At 40.7% G+C, this 22,573-nt stretch overlaps 1 protein-coding gene across 3 annotated transcripts in view; it reads left to right on the top strand.

The window, feature by feature from the left end:
- LOC115587496 (MORN repeat-containing protein 4-like) overlaps window positions 1–17,663 on the top strand; it is a 118,716-nt gene extending 101,053 nt beyond the window's left edge. For 2 of the 3 annotated variants that reach the window (XM_030427364.1, XM_030427349.1), the window contains exons 3-5: window positions 6,263–6,377; window positions 9,673–9,782; window positions 11,090–17,663. In XM_030427364.1, coding sequence (XP_030283224.1) covers window positions 6,263–6,377; window positions 9,673–9,782; window positions 11,090–11,244 — 380 coding nt within the window. In that variant the 3' untranslated portion in view covers window positions 11,245–17,663. The remainder of the gene's footprint in view (window positions 1–6,262; window positions 6,378–9,672; window positions 9,783–11,089) is intronic. The other variant, XM_030427359.1, reaches the window with a different exon arrangement.
- The last annotated feature ends 4,910 nt before the right edge of the window (window positions 17,664–22,573 follow it).

A 22,573-nucleotide genomic window follows, 5' to 3' on the forward strand; every position in this document is an offset into this window, starting at 1 on the left:
ACAACGCTTTAACTGTAAATCGCCCGCATCGGCCTGTACCAAGAAATCTTCACATGTCACCACAGTGTCTGGAGCTTTCTGTTCAGACCAGTGATGCCAGTAGTCATCAATGCTTCAGGGTGCGGATCGGGGCAGTTCACAGTTGTCTGTGCACAATCTCAACCGTTTTGTTGAGACATTTCCAGTTGTACTGTACTGATGGTAGAGTCTGAAGGTCAGAGACAGGAACAACCATTTACATATTTTACAGTTTGGTTCACATCGGTTGGAGCCTCGTACCAGTTTGCCTACGTATTAGCTGAGCAGTGTGACACCGTAGTGACTGGAGCACACCCTCTGTTTCACTGCTTTAAAAACTGTAAATCGCATCGCATCGCGTCTACCAAGACAGATCCAGAGCCTTCAGCATGTCACAGTGAATCTGAGCTTTCTGTCTCAGATCTCAGTGACGGTTGGCAGAGATATGGGCCGGGCTTTCCCCAAGTGCTCCCACTGAGCCACACAGAGAGCGTGAGTCCAGTTCAGCAGTTGTCTTTCACAGCCACTCGGAGGCTTGTTGGTTGCGGGCTGACACAGCAGCGACCCCATCGCCCCGCGATACAGGCCAACTCGCCTTTCTTGCTCTCGTTACGGGCCTGGATCCCCAAAGAGGCCCTTGTCTCCTATATCCAGCGGAGGTCATTCATTCTGACCTGTACACATTTTGCAAATGTGTGACGTGGTGATGAAGTGTGATGTCAAGAAGTCACAGAATTAATGGCGAGATTACTGACCAGGTATTTCAGACACTTCAGGAGCAGTGTTTTCTGTGGGAGAGAGGAGCTCCCGTTGGTGTGGACTTAATGTAACACGCTCAAGGAAAGGGGAAAAAAACCCACAAAAAGCAGAATAAGTCTCCGTCAAAGAAGTATAGTACCGCTGGAGAGATGGCCTTTACATAAACACTGTTTATGCAGTAGAAAAACGCAAATATTTGATACTTTTTGGCGAGTAACACTGAATGGACACAAAAACTCCACACAACATCCTCACAAGGGGACTCGACAAGGCTCGAGAATGTTACACACCAGTGTTATCACTACCACAATGATTGGACTAGTTCCAGCTTGTTAACAGTGTTGCACTGTGTTCTGCACATAGAACATAAAACTGTTGCCGCTGTGGTTGTGCAATGCATCTGCGTCTGATAAGTCTTCAAACACATTAATCTGTTTCTCAAACTTCTGGATCATATTTCTCGTCTCACCGGTCCCCCATCAACACAGCCCCATACGTTGTTTTAATGAATGACAGACTTCAGGCAGGTATCCACCTAAGGATGCCTACAGTATCAAGATATAATAAGAATGTACGCTAAAACTCCTGCTAATACAAAGCAGCTGTTCAGGAATGACTGCAGGAGACCAGTAAAACTAGTTAGCTTTTAGATGAACCTGCTCTCGCACAGATTGCATCTAATTAGCAAAAAACAGAAAAGGGTGTCAAGCTGAAGTCTGAAATACAGGAAGATGCGCACACACATGCACACAGAGACCATCTGGAGACCGTGGGCCTGCTGAGCCAGGATATCACACCACCTAAACCCGTATTTGCAGTTTGACAAAAACACTTTGACAACCTTTAGGGCAAGGTTAAACAAAGAACAAAAGTTTGGCACCAGAGCGAGCGTGAAGCTGCGGGGAGAAACATATGGTGTCTGCACGGTTTGTAAAAAAAAAAACTGTCAAACTGGTTTGGCTGTGATGCGATCTCAGGTTTTAGTCCACAGCAATGTTTTTTTTTTTTTTTTTATAGCACAGGCGTTTCTCAGTGTTGACTGAAGAAATTAGTCCACTAATGAAGCTCACACAGCTCTGTGTTGGCTGTCGGGAACAGACAGGATTTCTTGGCAGTGTGTTGATTCTTTGCAGCCTAGTTGCCAGGATTTAATGTTCGCAGGTAACTTTTCGTCAAACCACAGATGCGTCCAAGTTTGGCGTGGCGTAGGCTGTAACTGACTGTCACATCAGGAAGTGGAGGGGACGGTGGTGGAGTAAAGGTTTCATCACCCAAACTTATTTTACGTAGTGATGCAATGTGATGTTCTCAGCTCAGAAACATAAATGCAAGTTTAGAGTCTTTGAACAACCTCACCTTTGTCAGTTCTCACATGTATTTGCATGATATCCTCCCCTGTCCATCTGCAGCCGCACTAAATCAGTCATAAATCTTGCTCACAATATCTTTTCTGGTTCGGCTGCAGTGGTCTGGCTCTCTCTGTGCTGCCTCTGGTATTACCCCCCAGTCAGGGACTTTTTTGGGCTGTAAAATAATAAAATGTTCCCTCTTTCTTCGTCCAAAGGTCCCTGGGCAAAGATCCTTTTGTAAAAACGTGGCAAATGTTCATTCAGCTCGGTTTACTTCTAGTTCTTGTATTTTATCATGAGAGAGATTTGTTTAACCGTATCTGGATGTTACTTCCTCTCAGATGGCTCCCTCTTCACACATTTAATTGTAAATCTTTTTTTTTTACCTGCTGTTATTAGCTTTTAATTAACAACCTCCCCCCACCTTCCACACTGCCTCTGTAATAAACACCGTTTAACTTCTCCTGGGGAAACACTTTACAGCCCCTCACACACCTTTTACCGAAGACACACTTATTTGTTTGCATGCTCCAAAATATGTGTTCACATTTTGTTGATTTTAACAGCATGTGTTGATTTAATTGTGTGTGTGTGTTGGGAAGTGATGTCATGGACACAGATTGATGCATGTCGCATCTCTGCGTCCATGCATGCAAAGTCACTGTTTGCACACAAACATGAAGGTGTGTGTCGGACAGAGGTCTGTGGTGTCACATGAATAATTCAGCAGAATGCCGGTTGAAGACAGGCCCCGGGGGCTATCGGGTTACAGGAAGTAGGGTGGGTACATCCACAACAGCCGAGGCACAGCCAGAAAGCATTTACTACTGTACTTTGCCCATGCAGTCATTTAACTTCGATGCATTACCGCTATTGATTGACATAAAAGCCGGACAAATTCAGCTAAACCGTAATTAGCAGAGACCGTGACCCGACACGAGATTGGAGGGAGGCGTTACAAAGGAGCTGAACTACAGATTAGAGTCTGTCTGGAGGGATCAAATCCAAAGAGACGGAGGGGAAATAACTGTCCCTTACTGCAGCCGTCTCCTGATAATCTGTCCCTCCAGGAAAAAGTTTGCAGAGTGCTTACACTATTGCCAATTGATTTAATTAGATTCAATAACACCATTCACACTTATTTATTCTCGTTATCCTTGATGGAAGACTCTCCTCTTGGAATTTGTGGCCAGACGACCGCGGCCTCTTTGACACGCCACAGATTGTCATTTTTCAGCGGCCAGTCCGTGAAATTCCCTCCTCGGGCGCTCACTCGCTTGTCAGGATGAAGTGTAGGATATAAGCCCCTGTTGGCCCTCTTCTTTACCCGTGTGTATGTGTATATGTGTGTGTGTGTGTGTGTGTGTATATATGTATATATGTATATATGTATGTATATATATATATATATATATACATATATATATATATATATATATATATATATATATATATATATATATATATATATATATATATATATATATATATATATACTTAATCAAGGCCTGCTTGTGCACACACACACACGCATCTGCACATATGGATGCAGAATGCAAAAGAAGACTTTGAAAATGGAATGCAGAGCTCCAGATTTAGTTTCTGCCAAATCTCTTCTCCAAATCTCCCGTGAAAACCCTTCTGAGATTAGGCGGAGAGCAGCACTTTAAGCAGCCCTGACAGATGGACTGCCTAATTTACTTTGCCATTAGCTGGGAGCAAGGGACAGCGCTCGCTAGGCTCACCCTTGCCTCACCCCCTGCTGAGCAGTCCTCCCCACCCATCCTAGTAAATCCCAATCCGCTGCGAGGGTCTCTCCCCCCCAGCCAGATCTTCCCCTCTTCTCTCCTCTCCACCGGTTTTATGCCACTTGGCGAGCTCACAGTAAATCCTATTCCTCGCTTACAGCTGCCACGAGGAATCCGGGACCTCCTCAGCCCGTGTCCAACTGTGCCTCACATCCAGTTATTCTCCTAATTCCCGCTGGGCCTGCTAATAGAAGCTGGCAAGACGAAATGCTCACTTCTTTCCCTGCCCATCTACTTCCCACTGCCATCCTCCCTATCCTCCAAATTAGTCACAGAATTAGAGGGAAAATTAGGTCTCACCTCCAGGGAACGTTTTAGGAGGCGTAAAATAAAAGAGAGCACCAATTACAACTGTTACCTCTAAATTAACTTGTTAAAATAATCATGCACTTGCCTGGAAAACATCTTTAGCACAAAATCACAAAAAACACCTCACAGCTTCCAGTAATGTTCTTAAAATATTGAATGTGTTACTTGTGCTGAGATTAAACCTGCATGGAAATCTGGGGGTGATATCACAGACAGCTTTGAGTCTGTGGTTTGGGTTTAGCGCTTTAGTTCCTCAATTTATTCAGGCGAGAAAGAAATCCAAATTTATGCTTCAGGGTGAAGCTGAGACTGGATGAGCCTGCAACCGTCACAGCTGACTGTGGTAGGCTAACAAGCAGCCTCAGTATGTTTGTAAGCAGTTTATTATTGTTTTATTTGACAGGAATTAAAGCTTTGAGCATCCTACAAAAGAAACTAAGAGACAACACCCACCTGCTGTTCACCCCGCTGCCACCTCAGGAGTGAAGCTGCTGTGTAGTCTGGTGGTCTGGCAGACCACCAGACTACACAGCAGCTTCACTCCTGAGGCTGTGAGACTGATTAACCATTCCTCAGCAGTCCTCCAGTCAAAACAAAAAGTGTTTCTTGTGTAGCGTAAAGGGACTTCAAATTGCATTTTATTGTACAACCCTGTGCTGTAGACTGGCAAATAAAAGACTTCAAATTTTCACTTCATGTTTTGGCTTCACAATTTTTGTCATATTAAAAGTTGCTCGAATGTAACAACATATGTAAAATGGAATGAACACATGGGATACAATCGATGGTATGAGGCGTAAGAAACCTCCAATGTGTCATGTTTTCAACGACAGAATCAACAGTGCTTCTGAAGTGATGGATTAACATTATTTTTATTTCAGGAATTGACTGTAGACTCTCAGTTCATAGTTATTTAAGTCTCGAAATATCGTTGATAGCAAGCCTTCATTTTCAATGATGTCGAGAGCATGAATCAAAACAACAAAAGCAGAATAGGTGCAAAAATGTTAGAGAAGTAGAGTATTTGTTCTACAGTTTTAAAAGTGTTTTAAATGGCTAGGTTAAGCAAAGTGCGTCCATACTGATGTATTATCTATAGCGTTGTTGTTCAGGAGAAGGGGGAAAGGCTGTATTGAGACATCCCTAGTGCACAGAGAACAATCTACTGCTCGACCTCAGCAGAACCAATGTTTTGTTTTTTAAGTAGCTTCTCTGGATTACCATCACTGAGCACCTATCTCGGTCATCACTCATCACCAATCTGGTTAAAAAAACAAAGAAAAAACTACTTCCTTGGAAAAATTTAGAAATTAAAGCTAAATTCTGATCAGCTTTTTACAGTGCATCACTGGTACCATCTACAGAGCATTAGCAACAACCATATATAATATAGATAAATACATTTACCTTGAACCTTGTCCCTTCTTATAAGAAATAATTACAACAATTAAGAACTATATCTGAGCATTACAACAAGATTGATTGTTTCTGTTCTGGTCACATCGATCGTAGAAGAGACCTCGTAGAAAATGCAATACACGTATTTGTCCGATTGTATCAAATATCCTTGAGGAGACAAACATGGTCTGAAGGAGATATCATCTATAATATAATATAACCAAGGCTCCATTCACTTTTTGTTACTTCATAACTACTTATTGTCATCATGGAGGTTTCATTCGCTGCCTTCAACACATTCACATGAGTCGCGAGTTTCGTTTTGGTTCATGAGGGAAAAATGGATTGAAAATTGATTGTTACTAATAACATGACAAGTCTGGACCTCCAGAACCTCCCGGTGGTGCAAAGTTTCTGTCGTCAGACTCTGACACGAGTTTGCCAATAACAACATTAATTAGGATCAGATGACAAACTGCGTGACATCACCTGCTGTTGATGCTGCTTTTTTTTAATCTATTTTTTTTAATTAACTGAACCTAATGTCTCAAAAGCACTTAACTTGTGTGTGTGTGTGTGTGTGTGTGCGTGTGTGCGTGTGTGTGTGTGTGTGCGCTGCAGGTCTCCGTCATGGCCTGGGTCAGCTGACCTTCAGCGACGGGACCTGCTACACCGGACAGTTTGAGAACGGCCTCTTTAACGGCTGTGGGATGCTGGTCTTCCCCGATGGCTCCAGGTCTGCGTTTGCTTCACTTCCTGTTGTCTGACCTTTGACCTTTCAAAATAAAATCACTCATTAGAAACATTTATTGGAGAAAACTGTATATATCATACCTGACTATATCATACCACTATCATAATGTTACATCTTACAATTAATGATTTTCAAAAACTAATAAAATATTTAATTAACAACGAAACGAAATGGCAAAAAGCAACAAATTGTCACATTTTAGAAGTTGGAAACAGAGAATGTTTGTGTTTCTTTTCCCTGATTTATTACAATGAATTGATTACCAGTTGTTTTTCGGCTTAACTTTCATCACTAACAGTCAGTATATTATGAAATGTAATCATGATTAATGACAGCAGGTAGTGTTGTGTAAGATATCGTGCTAAAATAATACTTAATACTGGTAAAACTGAAAGTCAGCCAACTCTAATCAATAGTAGTTGAGTAAAAGTCTGAAAGTATCCGATGTTAAATGTACTTTAGTGGAGTAAAAAGTACAGATTTGCCTCCAAAATGTCGTGGAGTGATAACTGTCATTACTATCGATTAATCTGCTGATTACTTCCAAGGCTAATCGATTGTTTGTTCTATAAAATGTTGACAAAATGTTTTTCCTCAGGGCCAAAAATGCTTCTCTTCAACAAACAGTCCAAAATTTGAGCTTTTTTTGCTTGAAAAGTAGACTGAAATGATTATCAGTAGTATAGCAATTAATTTGATCAGGATTTATTAATCAAATATTCGTCGCAGCTCTAAATGACAGTCAGTAAAACAAAATAAGATCCTTACAGTTCGGCTGAGATGATCACGTATTCGTCTGCAGATAATTTCTTTTTCTAAAAATGTTTGAATAAGATGATTCCAGAACAGACAGAAACTCTGCTGCTTCTCTTTGTATATCAATTAGAAAAGAATTTAATTAAAGGACGTGACCCTAACGGATACACAGAATAGTTCTTCACCAGTTCAGATTCTGCTCCTCCAAATGTTTTCATCCGCTCTTTTCCGTTTAGCGGGAGGTGAAATGTTCAAGTATGCGCTGAGGAGGCTGAAGACACAAAAAGTGTTTCCTGTTCAAGGCCAGCTGTTGAGAAAGAATAGTTGATTAATTCTTCAAGGGGCTTTTGAAACATGTTTTTTTTTTTTAAGTTTTTTTTTTTTAATAAATGTAAAGCAGAAAGTCTGTCCTTTGAGAATTAAAGACCTGAAAGGAGGCTCTGAAAAATGTGTGTGCTGCTCCTTCACAGAGGAGAAGCTGCTCTGATCCACTGCAGCTCAATTCACTCCCGCTGAAGTGTCGCTGGAGGAAAATAAAGAACAAAGAATCTGCTGTTGAACTGTTGATTTTTGACCTTCAATCAAACTGCATTTTATCTCCGGGACAAAAAGTCAAATGAAGGTGAATGTCACCGGCTGCCAGGTCGATTTTGTCTTTCAGTAAATAGTTATCTATTAATGATAAATTAAAATCCCGACACAGGAGAGTGTTTTCTTTATCTTCCTGTCGATGTTTGAATCCTCTGCCCTCCTGCGGTTCAGTGTTGTGTCAGCGTGGAGCTGTGCGACACTGAAATGAGGTCCTGCCCTTTTGAATTAAACTATTTCAGCTGCAAAACTCGCTCTGAATAACGCCATTAATGAATAAAATACAAACTTACTTCCTGCTTTATTTTATTAAAGCAGCTTAATTAGTGGGAAACTGTCCGATCTGATGTGAAGGCTCATCTGATTCCATCACTTGATCCTGAGCTCTCGGCCGTGTTTTGTGGTGCCTTCTTGAAAAATTTAAAGGGATATTCCGGTGTAAATTTAATCCATGGTCTAACACACAGTGAACTGTGTTAGACTCCCTCTCCAGAGATCAAGTTAGCAGACCGCTAATTTACGGAGTTTTATCAACCTCAGAAACGACCGCATGACAACAATACACTGCAGTAAACGGATCCAAATATAAACCGCCACCAAAAAGCCACAAATAATGCTCAGAACAGCACCAAACTTCAGCAACAGTACAAATAGGGTCTCAGCACATAGTCCGGGGCATCTAACCTCCGCTAGCTTAGCTGGATTTCTACTGAAAAGCTGACTAAATTTACCACTCTTCTGCAGCAGCTTCCTGTTGACGGGAAGTCCCGACGAGTCGATTACCGAGTGCAGTAGAGTTCCGCGGCTCATGGATGAAAATGTATGATTATGACTCCATGGAAAAGCAATCAAAGTTCATATGTGTCTTACCTGCCAGTTTATAACAGTTATTATCGAGAGCGGACAGGGAAAAGAACGGAATTGAGCATTTCTAATCGCACTCGGTAATCGTCGCGTCAAGACTTCCCCGACCCAGAAGCTGATGGTGGAGAGTTGAAATCTGTTTTTAGCTTCACAATAGAAATCCAGCTAAGCTAGCGGAGGTTAGATGCCCCGGACTATGTGCTGAGACCCTATTTGTACTGTTGCTGAAGTTTGGTGCTGTTCTGAGCATTATTTGTGGCTTTTTGGTGGCGGTTTATATTTGGATCCATTTACTGCAGTGTATTGTTGTCGTGCGGTCGTTTCTGAGGTTGATAAAACTCCGTAAATTAGCGGTCTGCTAACTTGATCTCTCGAGAGGGAGTTTAACACAGTTTCACGGTGATTTAGACCGTGGATTAAACTTACACCGGAATATCCCTTTAACCCCGGTGTCCACCCTGTCGCAGTCTGTATCCCTCGTCAGCTGACATTTCTTATGCAGTGTATTAAAGGAGAAGGGTCGGCATCTCCCAGACAGAACAACGGACTTTGCTGCACGTACGGCACAACGTCAGGCTGTAAAGGTCGTGTTAACTGTACGCAGATTGACATGACTGAGCCGCTCCTGTTCTGCATTGTTTCTGTCAACTCTTAATTTACTGTTTCTAAACCAGCAGATTGTGCGAGAAGTACTAAAAAATGCAGCGTTAATCACCTCCTGTGTGTGATTCTAATGATTAGGGTTTAAGAACCTGAAAGAGAGCAACAAGAAAGACTTTTTTAGATTCCCCTGAAAACACACGGCTGTCCCTGCTGGGTTAGGTGTTGCATATTCATGATGTCTGTCTACGTGCTGGAGGTTTCAGGAAAAAGTTTTGTTTCTAAAGTACATATTTAACGCCACGCACAAATAGTTTTTCATACCTAAACTTCCAAATGTTCAAGGCCAACATTTCTACAGTGCAGCAGCCGAGCCTCAGTTTGTACTCACAGCATTAAAAGCATTGCTGGTGCTTTTATACATTTTGATCAATGTGTTCTCGTTGTGGATTTCTTTTGTGTTTTTCAGGTACGAAGGTGAATTTGTTCAGGGCAAATTTCAAGGCGTAGGCATTTTCACTCGCTTCGACGCGATGAGGTTCGAGGGCGAGTTTAAAGGCGGCTGTGTGGATGGCTACGGTGAGACTACTCAACTCATTGTCCTCAATAAGATAAAAGCAAATGAACCAGAATGCCCTCATTTTTAAACAGTAAGGAGCTACTTTTATAGTGACTTTTGAAAGTTAAGGTCTAAAGATCATGTAACTGTGAAGCTCCAGAAATGTTTTGGTGACTTTTAAAACTCACCTGACTTTCCATCAGCGTGAAGAGAGGAGGTCATGTCTGAAAGTTGAACTCTTCCTTTAATTTTCATCTCGTTAATGAAGCTAAAAAGATATTAGCCGTTCAGAGTCTTGTTACAAAAGGATGGTGTGTCAGAAAAGACCTGAGGTTCGTGCTTTTTTAAATCTCGATTTGGCGACCTTTGAGCTCCCCGCTGCACTTGGCGTCTCGATCACTTCCTGCTCTTTGTTCTGGTACCAAACATTTTAAATACTTTTTTTAATTATATTCAACTGTGAAACATGTTAATTGTCTGGTCTGAAGCCCGCTGTGCGTCTGCGGCTCAGTGTCTCTGGAGGCAATCAACACGTTTTTATTTGAAGGCAGCCGGGTGGCCGGGGTGGAACAATGTGTCACAGTGACAACCGGCTCACTTTTTGTGCTTGTAAAAATAAAAGGTGCAACATTAAGATTCCTTCTGTTTCCTGAGATCTGATAGCAGGGTGGTATTTTTAAAAGGAAGGGCTTCACTCCCTTAATGCACCTTTTGGTTAAAAATTAACCCCAAGTTCAGGTAACAGTTAACCACAACCCATTGTATGAAGGGAACACGATGACAGAAGATTAATGCGAAACAACTGAGTCTCAGTTCAGCTAATATTACACCAGATATCCTCAAATAAAGGGACTGAACAAAGGATGGAGAGAGAGTTCAAAGAGCAGTCGGGAAAAGTTCAGTTCCTTTTTAGTAAAAGACTTCTGAGAAATTCATCTACAGCAGACGAAACAAGGACTTATTCCTCCAAGACTTAAAAGAATTTCTACATTTTTCTGTTAGTGGAATGTTGGTCCAAAACCAGCACCAAAACACAACATATGCTGGTCTTGCTGGTGACCCAGCATATGTTGTGTTTTGGTGCTGGTTTTGGTGCTGGTCTATGCTAGTTTTTCCAGCAGGGTGCAACGCCAACTGACATCTTGGCACACATTTCAAAGCTAAATGATTCTTTATGATGTCATGAGTGAGCAGCCATGTTTTGCCTGAATGTGGAGGACACAGCAGGCACTTTGTTAGTTCGTACGTATCGTCAGTAGCTGTAACTTTGTGTTGAATTGCACGTCGCTCCTGTTTGCTCCGATGAAATATGTCACATCTGATCCAGGAGTGCTGACGTTCTCGGACGGCGGCCCCATCGGCGGGGGAAGCAGCCACGAGGGCCTGTTCGAGACCAACCAGCTGATGAGGAGGGAGAGCAGCCAGGGAGCCGTGCAGAGAGCGCAGGCTGCCGCCGCCAAGGCCCGAGCTCTGGCCATGTGACACCCGGACTCCATCACCCACGGTGCCCCAGTACCAGGATCGTCCTCCTCCCACTGTCATCCTCTTGGTTTGAACAGCTGATTATGTTTTTCATGACCACGTTCACCTCCGGTCTTTTCTATTAAGATTTAGGTTTTGTACTTTATTTTCTTTATGTCTCATACATTCAGTATTCTCTGGAGTAGAAATCAGCCGTAATGTGTTTGTTGTGTTTATATAATTCTCTTTCTCCACATCTGATCAGAAGCCACTGATTCAGGATCAGCCGAGCCAAACAAAAGATTCTCTGTTCAGTCGACACACTGGTGCTAAATCTGCGTCAGGCTCAGAGAACCTGACAAAACACAATTCTGGATTCAAATGTGCGTATTTGTTGTTCTCCAGTAAACTTTGATCTGGAGACCAGAACTGGGCTGAATGTGGTTAAAATGTTTGGACAGAATCTGAGTCTTTGTGTTTAATCTGCATTAAAATCCCTGATTGAATCACTTATTGACACTGATTAGGTTCAGCGTTTCCAACTTTTGAAAGCAATCAAAATGATAAACTACTAAAACTCCAGGAACCAATTTAGATCTGTAATCATCTTTCATTGCTGGAGAAGGAAGAACTTTTTTTTTTTTTAGTGGCTGTCTAATTAATCTTAACAAACAAGCTGAGAATGAGATGAGCTGCAGACGAAGAGAAACATGTCTGACATGTAGAAATAACAGCTCCGCCTGACTTCACTTCCACACTTTTTCATTAGCAAGTTACTTTCTGCAAAACTTGACACACATATTATGATGTTAATAAGCTTAAACTGTTGATATAACGTGGTTAAAAGGATTCTGACTGCTGAAACTGAAGTGAGGAAATCTTCTGAAGTTGACTTCCCAATAATCTCTGAGGCAGTTTCGCAGGAGGAACTATGTCATGTGGTACTAATTATAACGAACGCAGACAAAGTGTGGAATTGGTACACCTTCAGTTAATTAATTCCAATTAACTCTTAATTTTCCTGATCTGATTTAGGGTCTATGGTCAGAGGGCGTGTCTTAAGGCTGTACAGACTCTAAAACGCTGTGAGGGGAAAGTAATAATTTGTGATTTTGAGCCACGTAATTACTTTTTTTTGTCAGGTGAGCACGAGAAACTAAAAATGTGTCTACTAGAAAGCATCAAACACCTCAAATAGAATTAAAGATATTAATTGATTGATGAAAAATATAACTGAGCAATCACCAGCAGCTTGATAACTAAACTAAATAAACTCTAGATGACAGAAATAAAAGATTTTTGCATTATAAAGCAGCTCCAGGTGCTTTAAATAAATACTGTGAAGTGTCAACATGTACACAGCCCACATTGAGAATCTGTGCCTTTTAAACGAGCCATCCAGACATCTGTGAGTGGGCGGCGCCTTCTCGAGCCTGTGAGAGCTGACCAATCAGGGTGGACTGGGCCCTTAAAGAGACAGTGTTCAGATAGAGGGTGAAAATAGATACTGCAGCAAAAATAATGCGGTTTTTTTTGAACATCCAGACATTTTCTAGTACACAAAATAAAAGTATGAATCAGAAAATGACCACATTTCACCCAGTTTCAACTTCAAAATATATTTTAACCTTCAAACGTCCAGATCAGTGCTTTACTGGATTTCCTGCTTTTCCTCTTGAAAAGGCGCATTTGCTCCGACATCTGACCTTTTATTGGTGCTCTCGTATTCAAATACAGATTGTTTACTATAAGTTCTCTTCAGGAAGTCGGTCTCGGCTGAAGTCAGCGTGAACAGTGTCTTTGTGTTGTTTTTCTTTCACTCAGTGCCGTTAGTCTGATCACAGATCAGCAGGAACATCCCCCCTCAGTGCCCACCACACAGTGCCAACAGGCTGCGGCTGATCCAGAATCAGTGGCTCGTCATGACAGAGGAAGTTGAGGGGGGTGTAGAGGAAACGCCTGTAGTGTCCAGGGTACAGTAATGAGTGCAATTTCTGTTTTGGAGGTGCAATTTGATAATAACGGGGTCTAAAGGAGGCTCGTCTGATGAAACAGAGGCTGGGTGTTGAATTACTCTGAGAACTGGAAGGCTTTTATTCCACGAATACAAGAAAAGGACCGTTTATTTCGCTTGAAATCTGATATTTTACCATCTTTTCAGGAATCAATTATGTGCTTTACCTTTTAATTACCAAAACAAGACTCAGTGATTATTTCAGATGTTTCTTTTCTTGTGTTTTTGAAATGAAGCTCCTTCCTTTCTCCGGGAGGCAAGAAAAAAAACACTTTCCTCTGTTTTACACAGCTTGTTTTTTTGTTTTGTTCTCCACTTTTCACATTAATGATGTCACTTTCAGTGTTTAGTGTTTGTGTACAAATCACCAAAAAATCCCCCCTCACCCCTGTCAGAGGGAAACAAAAAAAAGGTGTCAGCATCACTGTTGTAAACTTAAAGCTCGTGACTTAGCTCTAACTAACACATATTTCATACGTGCGTTGTGCCTGCTGGGAATCAGCGTCCGTCTGTGTAATGAGACTGGTGTGTAGACGTGCCGTGTGTGTGTGTGTGTGTGTGTGTGTGTGTGTGTGTGTGTGTAGTCGTACTGTGGGGTTGATGGGTGGGTGGGTGAGATATTAAATGGGAAATGGAGTTAATTGTCGGTTATGTGATTATCTCAGAGTGCGATTAATTTAGGATGTGGTTTGGGGGGCTGATGTCTTCCCCACTGACCAATTTGACAGCGACATTGGAAAACAGCCGGACTGATGGAGGCAACTCACACCTTTTAATTGGCTCTGGGTATTCAAGCAGCGGCGCCGTTAAATGGAGCTGACTGTTGCCTTTAGCGGAGGTGGTTTTCAGTCTTAAACGATCTGTCAGTCTTGGACACTGTGTGTTATTAACAGGCTAAAACCTTGTGACTTTATTTCTTTTTTTAGCAGTTGTTTTTTTAGTGCATTGTTTTCCGTATTGATCCCACGTTCGTTCACAGTTTAAAAAAAAAAAAAAACCTTTAGGGATCACAGAACCCTTTAAAGCGCACCTTAAAAATCTCAACTTGAAAAGTTGCCATTTGATATTAACACAGAACAGCAGCGGTCGTCGAGAGCAACACTGTCGATACTTTTGAGTTCATGTTTCACTGTGAGTCTCCAGGATGGAGGAGGGTGAGAAATCCACCTTAAAACAGAATTCACTAATTTCTTTCTGCCTCAGACCAAAACTCAGAGAGAAAGCTGAGAGTTTTTCTGCAGAATCTATATATTGAGACACCTTATCAATCAGCTCTGTGGACTAAAATAAGAGCTTGAATACCAGTGGAGTTTATTTTGTTTTCTGCAAAACAATTAATCTAAAAAAAACATGTTTTTAGGAAGGGACACAATGATTATCAAAGACCACTGGAATAACACAGGAACAGTTTGTGGCCAAATTAAGACATCCTCAACTCGTCGAAGATAACTGTTAACTTAAAGGAACAGTTCCAGATTTTTGGAAATATACTTATTTGCTGAGATTAGACTCGCTGTCTGCAGTCAAAATAATCCAGGCAGGCGGAACGTTTCCTGCTTCTTTCATTCTTTACGCTAAACGAAGCTATCTTTAGTGGCCGTTGTGATTATAATCTTCTCATTCAAGTCTCGGTAAGAATGCAAAAAAAGTATGTTTAGTTTCCATGATTACAGACATCTTTAACATGAGAAAGAATCTAATTTACTCTGTTTTTAGATGCACATGGAGCACTCTTAAGACAAACACAGGACCAATAACGCATGGTGGCACATAGGGCTGCAACGATAAATCGACATCATCGGTTACGTCGACAAAAAAAATGTGTTGATGCGAAATTTTTGCTTCGACGCGTTGTATGTATTATTGTTATAATATTATTATTAATATTATTATTATTATCATTTTTGGAAAAAAAGATTTGAGCCGGAGCAAATCGCGTTAGCACCGCTACTAGAACGCGCACCACAGTGTGGTGTAGAAGAAGAAGACTGTTCTGCAGAAGAAGAAGCAGAAGCAGCAGCAGCAGAAGAAGAACATGAACACAAGAACATGTTGAGGAGAGCAGGAGAGCGAGACCAAAAACGTGTGGGAACATTTTGAAAATAAAAGTGCAAAACATGTGACGTGCAAACTTTGTCAAACACAGCTGTCATTTCATGGCAGTGAGTTATAGCCTGTTTTGTAGTGGTTTGGAGCATATCATCGCCGTCGGGCAGAAACCTCCTATCTTCAATATTTGATATAAAATGTATGTGTTACTTAGATCGGGTGTGATGTGAAAGCATAGTTGGGGCCAAAAAAATCAAGCCCGACCTGGCCCGACCAGACACATTAGCTGTAATTATGAGCAGACCACTTTTTTCAGTAACGAATAATCTACCGCGTTAATATTTCCAAACCAGTAATCAGATCAGAGTTACTAATTTAAGTCACAGTGTGTTACTATTATTTTCGTCATTTTTCTCAGTAAAAATATATATTTTTGCTTTCACGTGTGCAACAAGTCACGTTTTCAGCATGAGGACAACTCACGTGTAACACCACACAGCGACACAAACAAACACAACAATGAAGGGAGGAGAGAGATTTGCATTTTCTAGCTGGAAATACAATCATTATTTTGAGTTATTAAAAAAATAATTAGAAAGAAAAAACAGGCTGAGGCAGAGAATCTAAATTCTACTCTGTAGTAGCCTACAAACCTACAAGCAAATCTAACTGAAACGGATTTGCATTTTTAGACATATTCATCCATTAGTGTGCAACCAATAGTGACTTATTAAAATTCGAAGTTATTAAAAATGCAACAGATCTCGAATGACAACAACAAGTGTGGTTGTTGTGAACCAATGCTTCCCCGTGTCATCAGACAAGAGGCCGGCTGGAGACACGCTCTTTGAATACATTCATTGGCTAATAATGTGTACAGACGTAAAGGATGACCACTAAAATCTATTATGAAAAAATAAGTCAAATTTGCAAATAAGAGGTTTCTGTCTGACAGCAACGATATCAGTACTAATTCATGTGTAGGATATTAGATCAGTACAAAACAGTAATAATATAAATTGGATAAAACACTGAATAGTAAACCTCCACTTAATGAAATGATTTATAACATTATAGTGACTAATCAATAAAATAATCAATAGATTAGTTGACCACCAAAATAATCGTTAGTTGTAGCCCTAGTGGCACATAAATATTTTATTTGAAGATTAATGAACTACTAACGTAATGCATGCACTTGATGTGACTCAGCTCGCATGCTACCAAAGTTAGCTATCTAAATATGCTGTCAAACTTTTCACTTAGAAAAAATGTATAAATACAGCTGCATTATAATCTTCAATCCGATAGTTAATTCATTTATTCTAACTTCCTGTGGCACAAAGCGCACAGGCTGAGTTCAGTGTTTCATCATAGAATCCTCGAGGCATATCCTGGACCAAAAAACAAACTTGAGTAGGAGTTTCACAAAATACATCGGAGATCACGGACGGAAAGAGCTTTGTGGAAACAAGGCCTGAAACGTGTTTATTGTCGTTGTCCGCGTCATGAGAAAAAAAAAAAAAACGATATCCAGAACTATGCCTAAACCTAAGTCTAAACTAAACACCTATTGGGCCTATGACATTTGTATCAGTCATTTGATTCTTGATAAGACATTATCAAAACGTGTCTTTCTAGAATGTCAGACTGTTCCTTTAACTTTAAACACAGGTATAGCAGAGGTTTTTTTTACACAGGGTTAACACGCTCCCAACCCGTCATATTTGGATCATCCAACATAATAATGTAAAGATCAGGAAGTGAACTTCTTTGCTAAAAAACTCGTCATAGATTTAAAAATAAAACTTTTTATGTGAATATTCTGTTTGAGATGTGATTTCAAACCACATGAGGAGACCTGATGCCTTTTCAACTGGCTTACTGTAAAAAAAGTTTTTTAAATTGTCTTTTTTTTTCCTTGAGGCTATACGACTGTTTATTTTGTACCAGGACTGTGTTGTTGTTGTTGTTGTTGTTGTTGTTGTTGTTGTTTTATGTCAAAATCTTCAGTTGAATGTAATTTTTTTTTTCTCTGTGTATCTTAAGAGGCAAAATCTCAGTTCGTGTTGAAAATATGTTTACCTGTGTCACTTATCCCACACACGAGGCCTGGAGATGTAATCTGTGACATTATTTCCGATGGCTCCACAGTGTTCACCTCTCACACTCTCTTTCACACACACACTAAAGCCTGTGCCGGCCTGATGTATGGCACAAACAAGAAGCCAAACACATTACCATAATCGCCACTATAATGAGAAAACAAGCAAAGAGCATTCCACAGCTCTGGTAATTGTTGTTCTACAAGGAAAAAAAAAAAGAAAAGAAAATGTACATCGACAACACAGAGGGAGTTTAACAAGTGCCTGAAAAAGAAAAAAAAAATCTTCTTCTACTGTGCTTTGAATACTTTGAATACTGCCTGACTGTTTTACTAACTTTTTCTTATGTGAAAGTCTTTTTTTAAAAGCTATTTGTCTTTTCTCTGCTTGACGAAGAAAAGTAAGAAAAAGAAAAGGCAGTGTGGGGGTGGATGGGCAGCGGTCAACCATCTATGTATCGCATACACTCCGGTGAGATCATAGCCTGGTGACCGACAACGTGACCGACTCGCTGCCTTCACATCAGCTCTGGGCGCAGTTTCAGGCAGAACAGCTGGAAGACAGAGAGTAAAACAGTAGATGTCACTGCATTTATGTTAAAGCTTTGAAATAATACAACTATTCAGGAAATATCTTGATTTTCAACAACAAGAAGGACGAGAAATTAAACTGTTCAGGTCCCACGTTATCTAGCAGAGATATATACGTTTACTTTGAAATCTGTTTTGATTTAGTTGAAACTGTACCAATTTCTATATTGAAACTAGAATGGTACTCACTCATAGATGTGAGCCACCTAAATATTCCTAAAAATGTCAAAAAATTCCTGGATCTGTCTCTTGTACCAAAAGTTCATGGGGTCTATTCTGGGATGAGATACATCCTCCATCGAAGTTTCGTGGGAATCTGCTCAGTAGTTTTTATGTTCTGGTCACACACCAACCAACCAACAAATGGACAAATTGACTGACAAAGTTGAAAACATTCACACCTCCTAGGCAGAGGTAAGAAACTAAAATGTTTTTGGCTAAAAACAAATAAAACAAAGTTGAGAGTTAAAGGTTATTTCCAGATAGTTTGCTCAGTTATAAATGTTTTTATTCCACACAGAATCAGATACATTTTCATGAAACCGTACCTTCAACTGTGAAAGTACGGAAAAAATAATCAAAGATCAAAAGTCCACTGATCAGAGTTGTCAAACGTGTCTTACAGTTTTCATACAGCAAGCAGCGCTGACTCAGGTGTCACAAAGACCGACACTGGAGAGAGATCTTATCTAAAGTTAAAGCTGCTACAAAGAACTTCTTGATTCTGACGGCCCCTGTGGACAAAAGCTGTATGAGCACCACTTCCTGGGGTTTGTGCATGAAGTTGTTTTGTAAGTCATTGAAAGAAAGACACTTGTTTTCTGTTTAAAGGATGCATAGCACTAAAGTGATATGTATTTGTGGCTATATAATATGATCATGGTGACAGAAAGTAAACTTATAGTGCTGTGCAACCAGACTATACAGCAGCTTCACTCCTCAGGCTGTGAGATAATTTCCTGAATCCAATCCGATGACAGGCATTAAGAAATAAATTGATAAGTTTTAAGCCAGTTGTTCTGCTGACGTCGAGTAATACAGAAGTATCTGCTGCCGTGCCACCAGACTGCAGAGCAGCTTCACTCCTCAGGCTGTGAGACTCCTCCATTCATCCTCAGATCTTCGCCATTAAAAACAAATATAATCTTTGAAATCTGATCCGCTGATGGGTATTAAGGACTGCTGCTGCTGCCTGGCAATGCAGACATTTCTGCTGCCTTACCACCAGAATCATAATCAGAATTCGATCTGATGTTTGCCATTAAGCGATCAAATGTTAAGTTTTAAGCCAGTTGTTCTGCTGCCATACTACCAGACTTGACAGCAGCTTCACTCCTCAGGCTGTAAGATCATTTTCAGAATCTGATCTGATGTTTGCCATTAAGCGATCAAATGTTACGTTTTAAGCCAGTTGCTCTGCTGCCGTACCAACAGACTTGACAGCAGCTTCACTCCTCAGGCTGTAAGATCATTTTCAGAATCTGATCTGATGTTTGCCTTTAAGCGATCAAATGTTAAGTTTTAAGCCAGTTGCTCCGCTGCCGTACCAACAGACTTGACAGCAGCTTCACTCCTCAGGCTGTAAGATCATTTTCAGAATCTGATCTGATGTTTGCCATTAAGTGATCAAATGTTATGTTTTAAGCCAGTTGCTCTGCTGCCGTACCAACAGACTTGACAGCAGCTTCACTCCTCAGGCTGTAAGATCATTTTCAGAATCTGATCTGATGTTTGCCTTTAAGCGACCAAATGTTACGTTCTGCTGCTGTACCACCAGACTACACAGCAGCTTCACAAAGATAATCTGACCTGGTGACAGTCTTTAAGAATAACTACAGTATAATGACCATACATATATAGAGATAGCCACTCTTCTTTCTGATGGTATCATTTGCTTATGTTGGTCATATCCGAGCATCATCATTAAACTGAGACTGTTTCATAACCAGTTTAAAGTTCCTTGTAGTGTGTTGACGGCCGAGCTGTTTCTGTTCAGTGAGGAGCTTAAATGTCATTTTTATTTGGTTAAATTTAGATTGAAGCTGAAGATTTATGTCTAAAAAGTAAGTAAAAGCTATTGTTCACCTTCAAACTGAACTTTAACTTCTGATACCAAAAAGTAGCCTCTATTTTTTTAATGAATAAACTCTAGATAATGTGGGACTGTATGAACAAACCCCTCTGACACACATGTTGTTGTATGTTTCACACAGGGCTCTGTTCCTGTTTCGGCACCTTTAAAAACACTGTCAAAAGCATCTGAACACTGAAACCTGTGGCCCATTGTTGTTGTCACGAAGCCATAATGTCACTTTTGTTGTTTTTTTTTTATGAATTTGTTGGCAAGATGATGATGATGATGTCATGAAAAAAAAAAATCAATATTTGGGCTTTTAAAAATGGAAACGAACAATAAAAGAAGAAATGCATGAAACTCAACCGGACTACGAGCTTTTTCTTTTTCGTTTGTGTTTGCGCAGGGAGGCCGCTGGGACACATGAAACACTCAAACCGCTGAACAATGAAAAGGTGCACACAACTACAAGTCCACACACACACTCACAACACACACACACACACACACACACACACATATGGAGGGATTTTGAACTCTGATCACACACCTCGGCAGGTCTGGTGATTATTTGTGGAGCTCGGCTGTCAGAAATCCCTCCCCCCTCCCCACCTTGCTCCGTCCTCCCTTCCCCCCTCCCACTCTCTGCTCCGCTGTCACTAAAATAGCTTTAAGGTGTGTTTAGGTTGGACTTTAACCCCTCCGCCTATTTCGTCTCCTTGGCAACCGTCCAGAGTTGCCTTAATTTGTATCATCTCAATCTCAAGTGCTGCTGCAGTTTTGCCTCTTTGCCCCTAATCATAGAGCCTGTTGCCATGGCAAAGTATTTAAATATGCTCTGCAGATCATCTTCACCTAACGCACCAGAAGTGGCAGCTGTGTGTGTGTGTGTATTCTTTTGTTCCTTCACTTAAATTAAAAAATAAATAAATGAATTCCTTCCTCCCCTTGCCTCTCGCTTAATATCTGACTCTCCCTTTCTTAAAATTAATTTTCCAAACATGATTTCTCTTTGCTTTTTTTTTTTCCTTTCCGTCTTAATTCCACTGGGAGGGGTGGGTTGAGGGGGGGGGTCTCCTATTTCTTTCTATTTCATGCCTTCCTTAAAGAGAGAAGGGCTTTGTCTGTTATCTTATCAGTGAAGCTTCACAGCTCCCAAAAGCTTTGGCCATGTTTAGAGAGGAAGTGCACCTCGGCATACTGATAAGAGAGAGGGAGGCCCGGCACTGCAGGGAGACGCACGCTGCCACCAACGCCGCCGTGCACGCAAACTGTTAGAAATAAAAACTGGCAGTGTAACGACAATAAACAGAAACACACCCGGCCTGGTTTTAATTGCTCTGGGTTCCCACCACTCTCAACGGCACATTTGGGAGCTTGTGTGTGTGTGTGTGTATAAACATGCATACATTAGTGCGTTGGGGGAGGTATATAACAGGTGTATTCATCTGCTAAATAAAAATTTCAGCAGCCTGTACTCTTCCTCACCGAGCCGCTGCAGCTCAAGGATGAGAGGAGGAGGGTGAGACGGATACATCAGACTGATACAGGCTTCTTATTATTAAAAATCATATATCAGCTGCTTCCAGGAGAAAAGAGTCCTTTTTCTGTAGCGCTTTCACTCTGAGGAGAAGCAAAGTGTAATCTGTTAGGATTCACAGGTTTCATCTGAAGATGCAGATTATTTATTGATACTTCGGATTGAAAAAATACAGCTGCAACATTCTCAGTTAGATTCTGGCAGAAGAGGTTTTCTGCATCTCTGTCCTCTTTATCACCGCCGTAAACAATGTATAAACCTATAATCTGTTTTATATCATTTTAGATTGAATATATTTGGGTTTTGGAAAAAACAAAAACATTTTAAGAAGGTACTTTGGCTCTAATCGTGTGATGGACACATTGGTAGTGACAATACGTATTAGTTGTGGTCCTAGGTACAACTACTTTTTTTTAAAAAGTCTAGTAAATGGACCAAAAAACCCACTAGTTCCATTAACAACAAGGTTTTTTGTTTTTTTTTGGGACGCAACTCAACAAATAAAGACGGCCTACTTCTGGAAGAGGTTGCCTTTTTTTCTTTTTTTGTTACATCTGTCATCACAAACACATCGGAAAACCAAGTAAAGTTAGAACTAGATCCAACAACATTCGGACAGCGTTGAACTTGTCTTAAGAAGTCTGAGATGTCGATCGCAGGATGACGGTCAGGAGCTGAGAACTAACCGCCATCACGCAGCGGACGTATGGAGAGAAAAACTTTGAATCTTGCTGTCTGACACGGTCAATGCTAGATTAGAAAAAGTAAACCGTAGCCGTGTTTCCATAAAATGTCTAGCAAATTTTAAGCAAACTTTTAAAAGTTTGCATAAAATAATAATTGTGAATTATTTTGTGAATTGTGGATTGTGAAAATGTGAATCTGGTGCTTTTCCATGAACAGTTTTGGGTGAATGATCTTGGCTACGTTAAGCGTTGAAAGCTACGTGGCTACATCACGTGGATGTGGAAGTAAACG

The sequence above is a fragment of the Sparus aurata genome, chromosome 1 (assembly GCF_900880675.1).
Source record: "Sparus aurata chromosome 1, fSpaAur1.1, whole genome shotgun sequence".
NCBI lineage: Eukaryota > Metazoa > Chordata > Actinopteri > Spariformes > Sparidae > Sparus > Sparus aurata.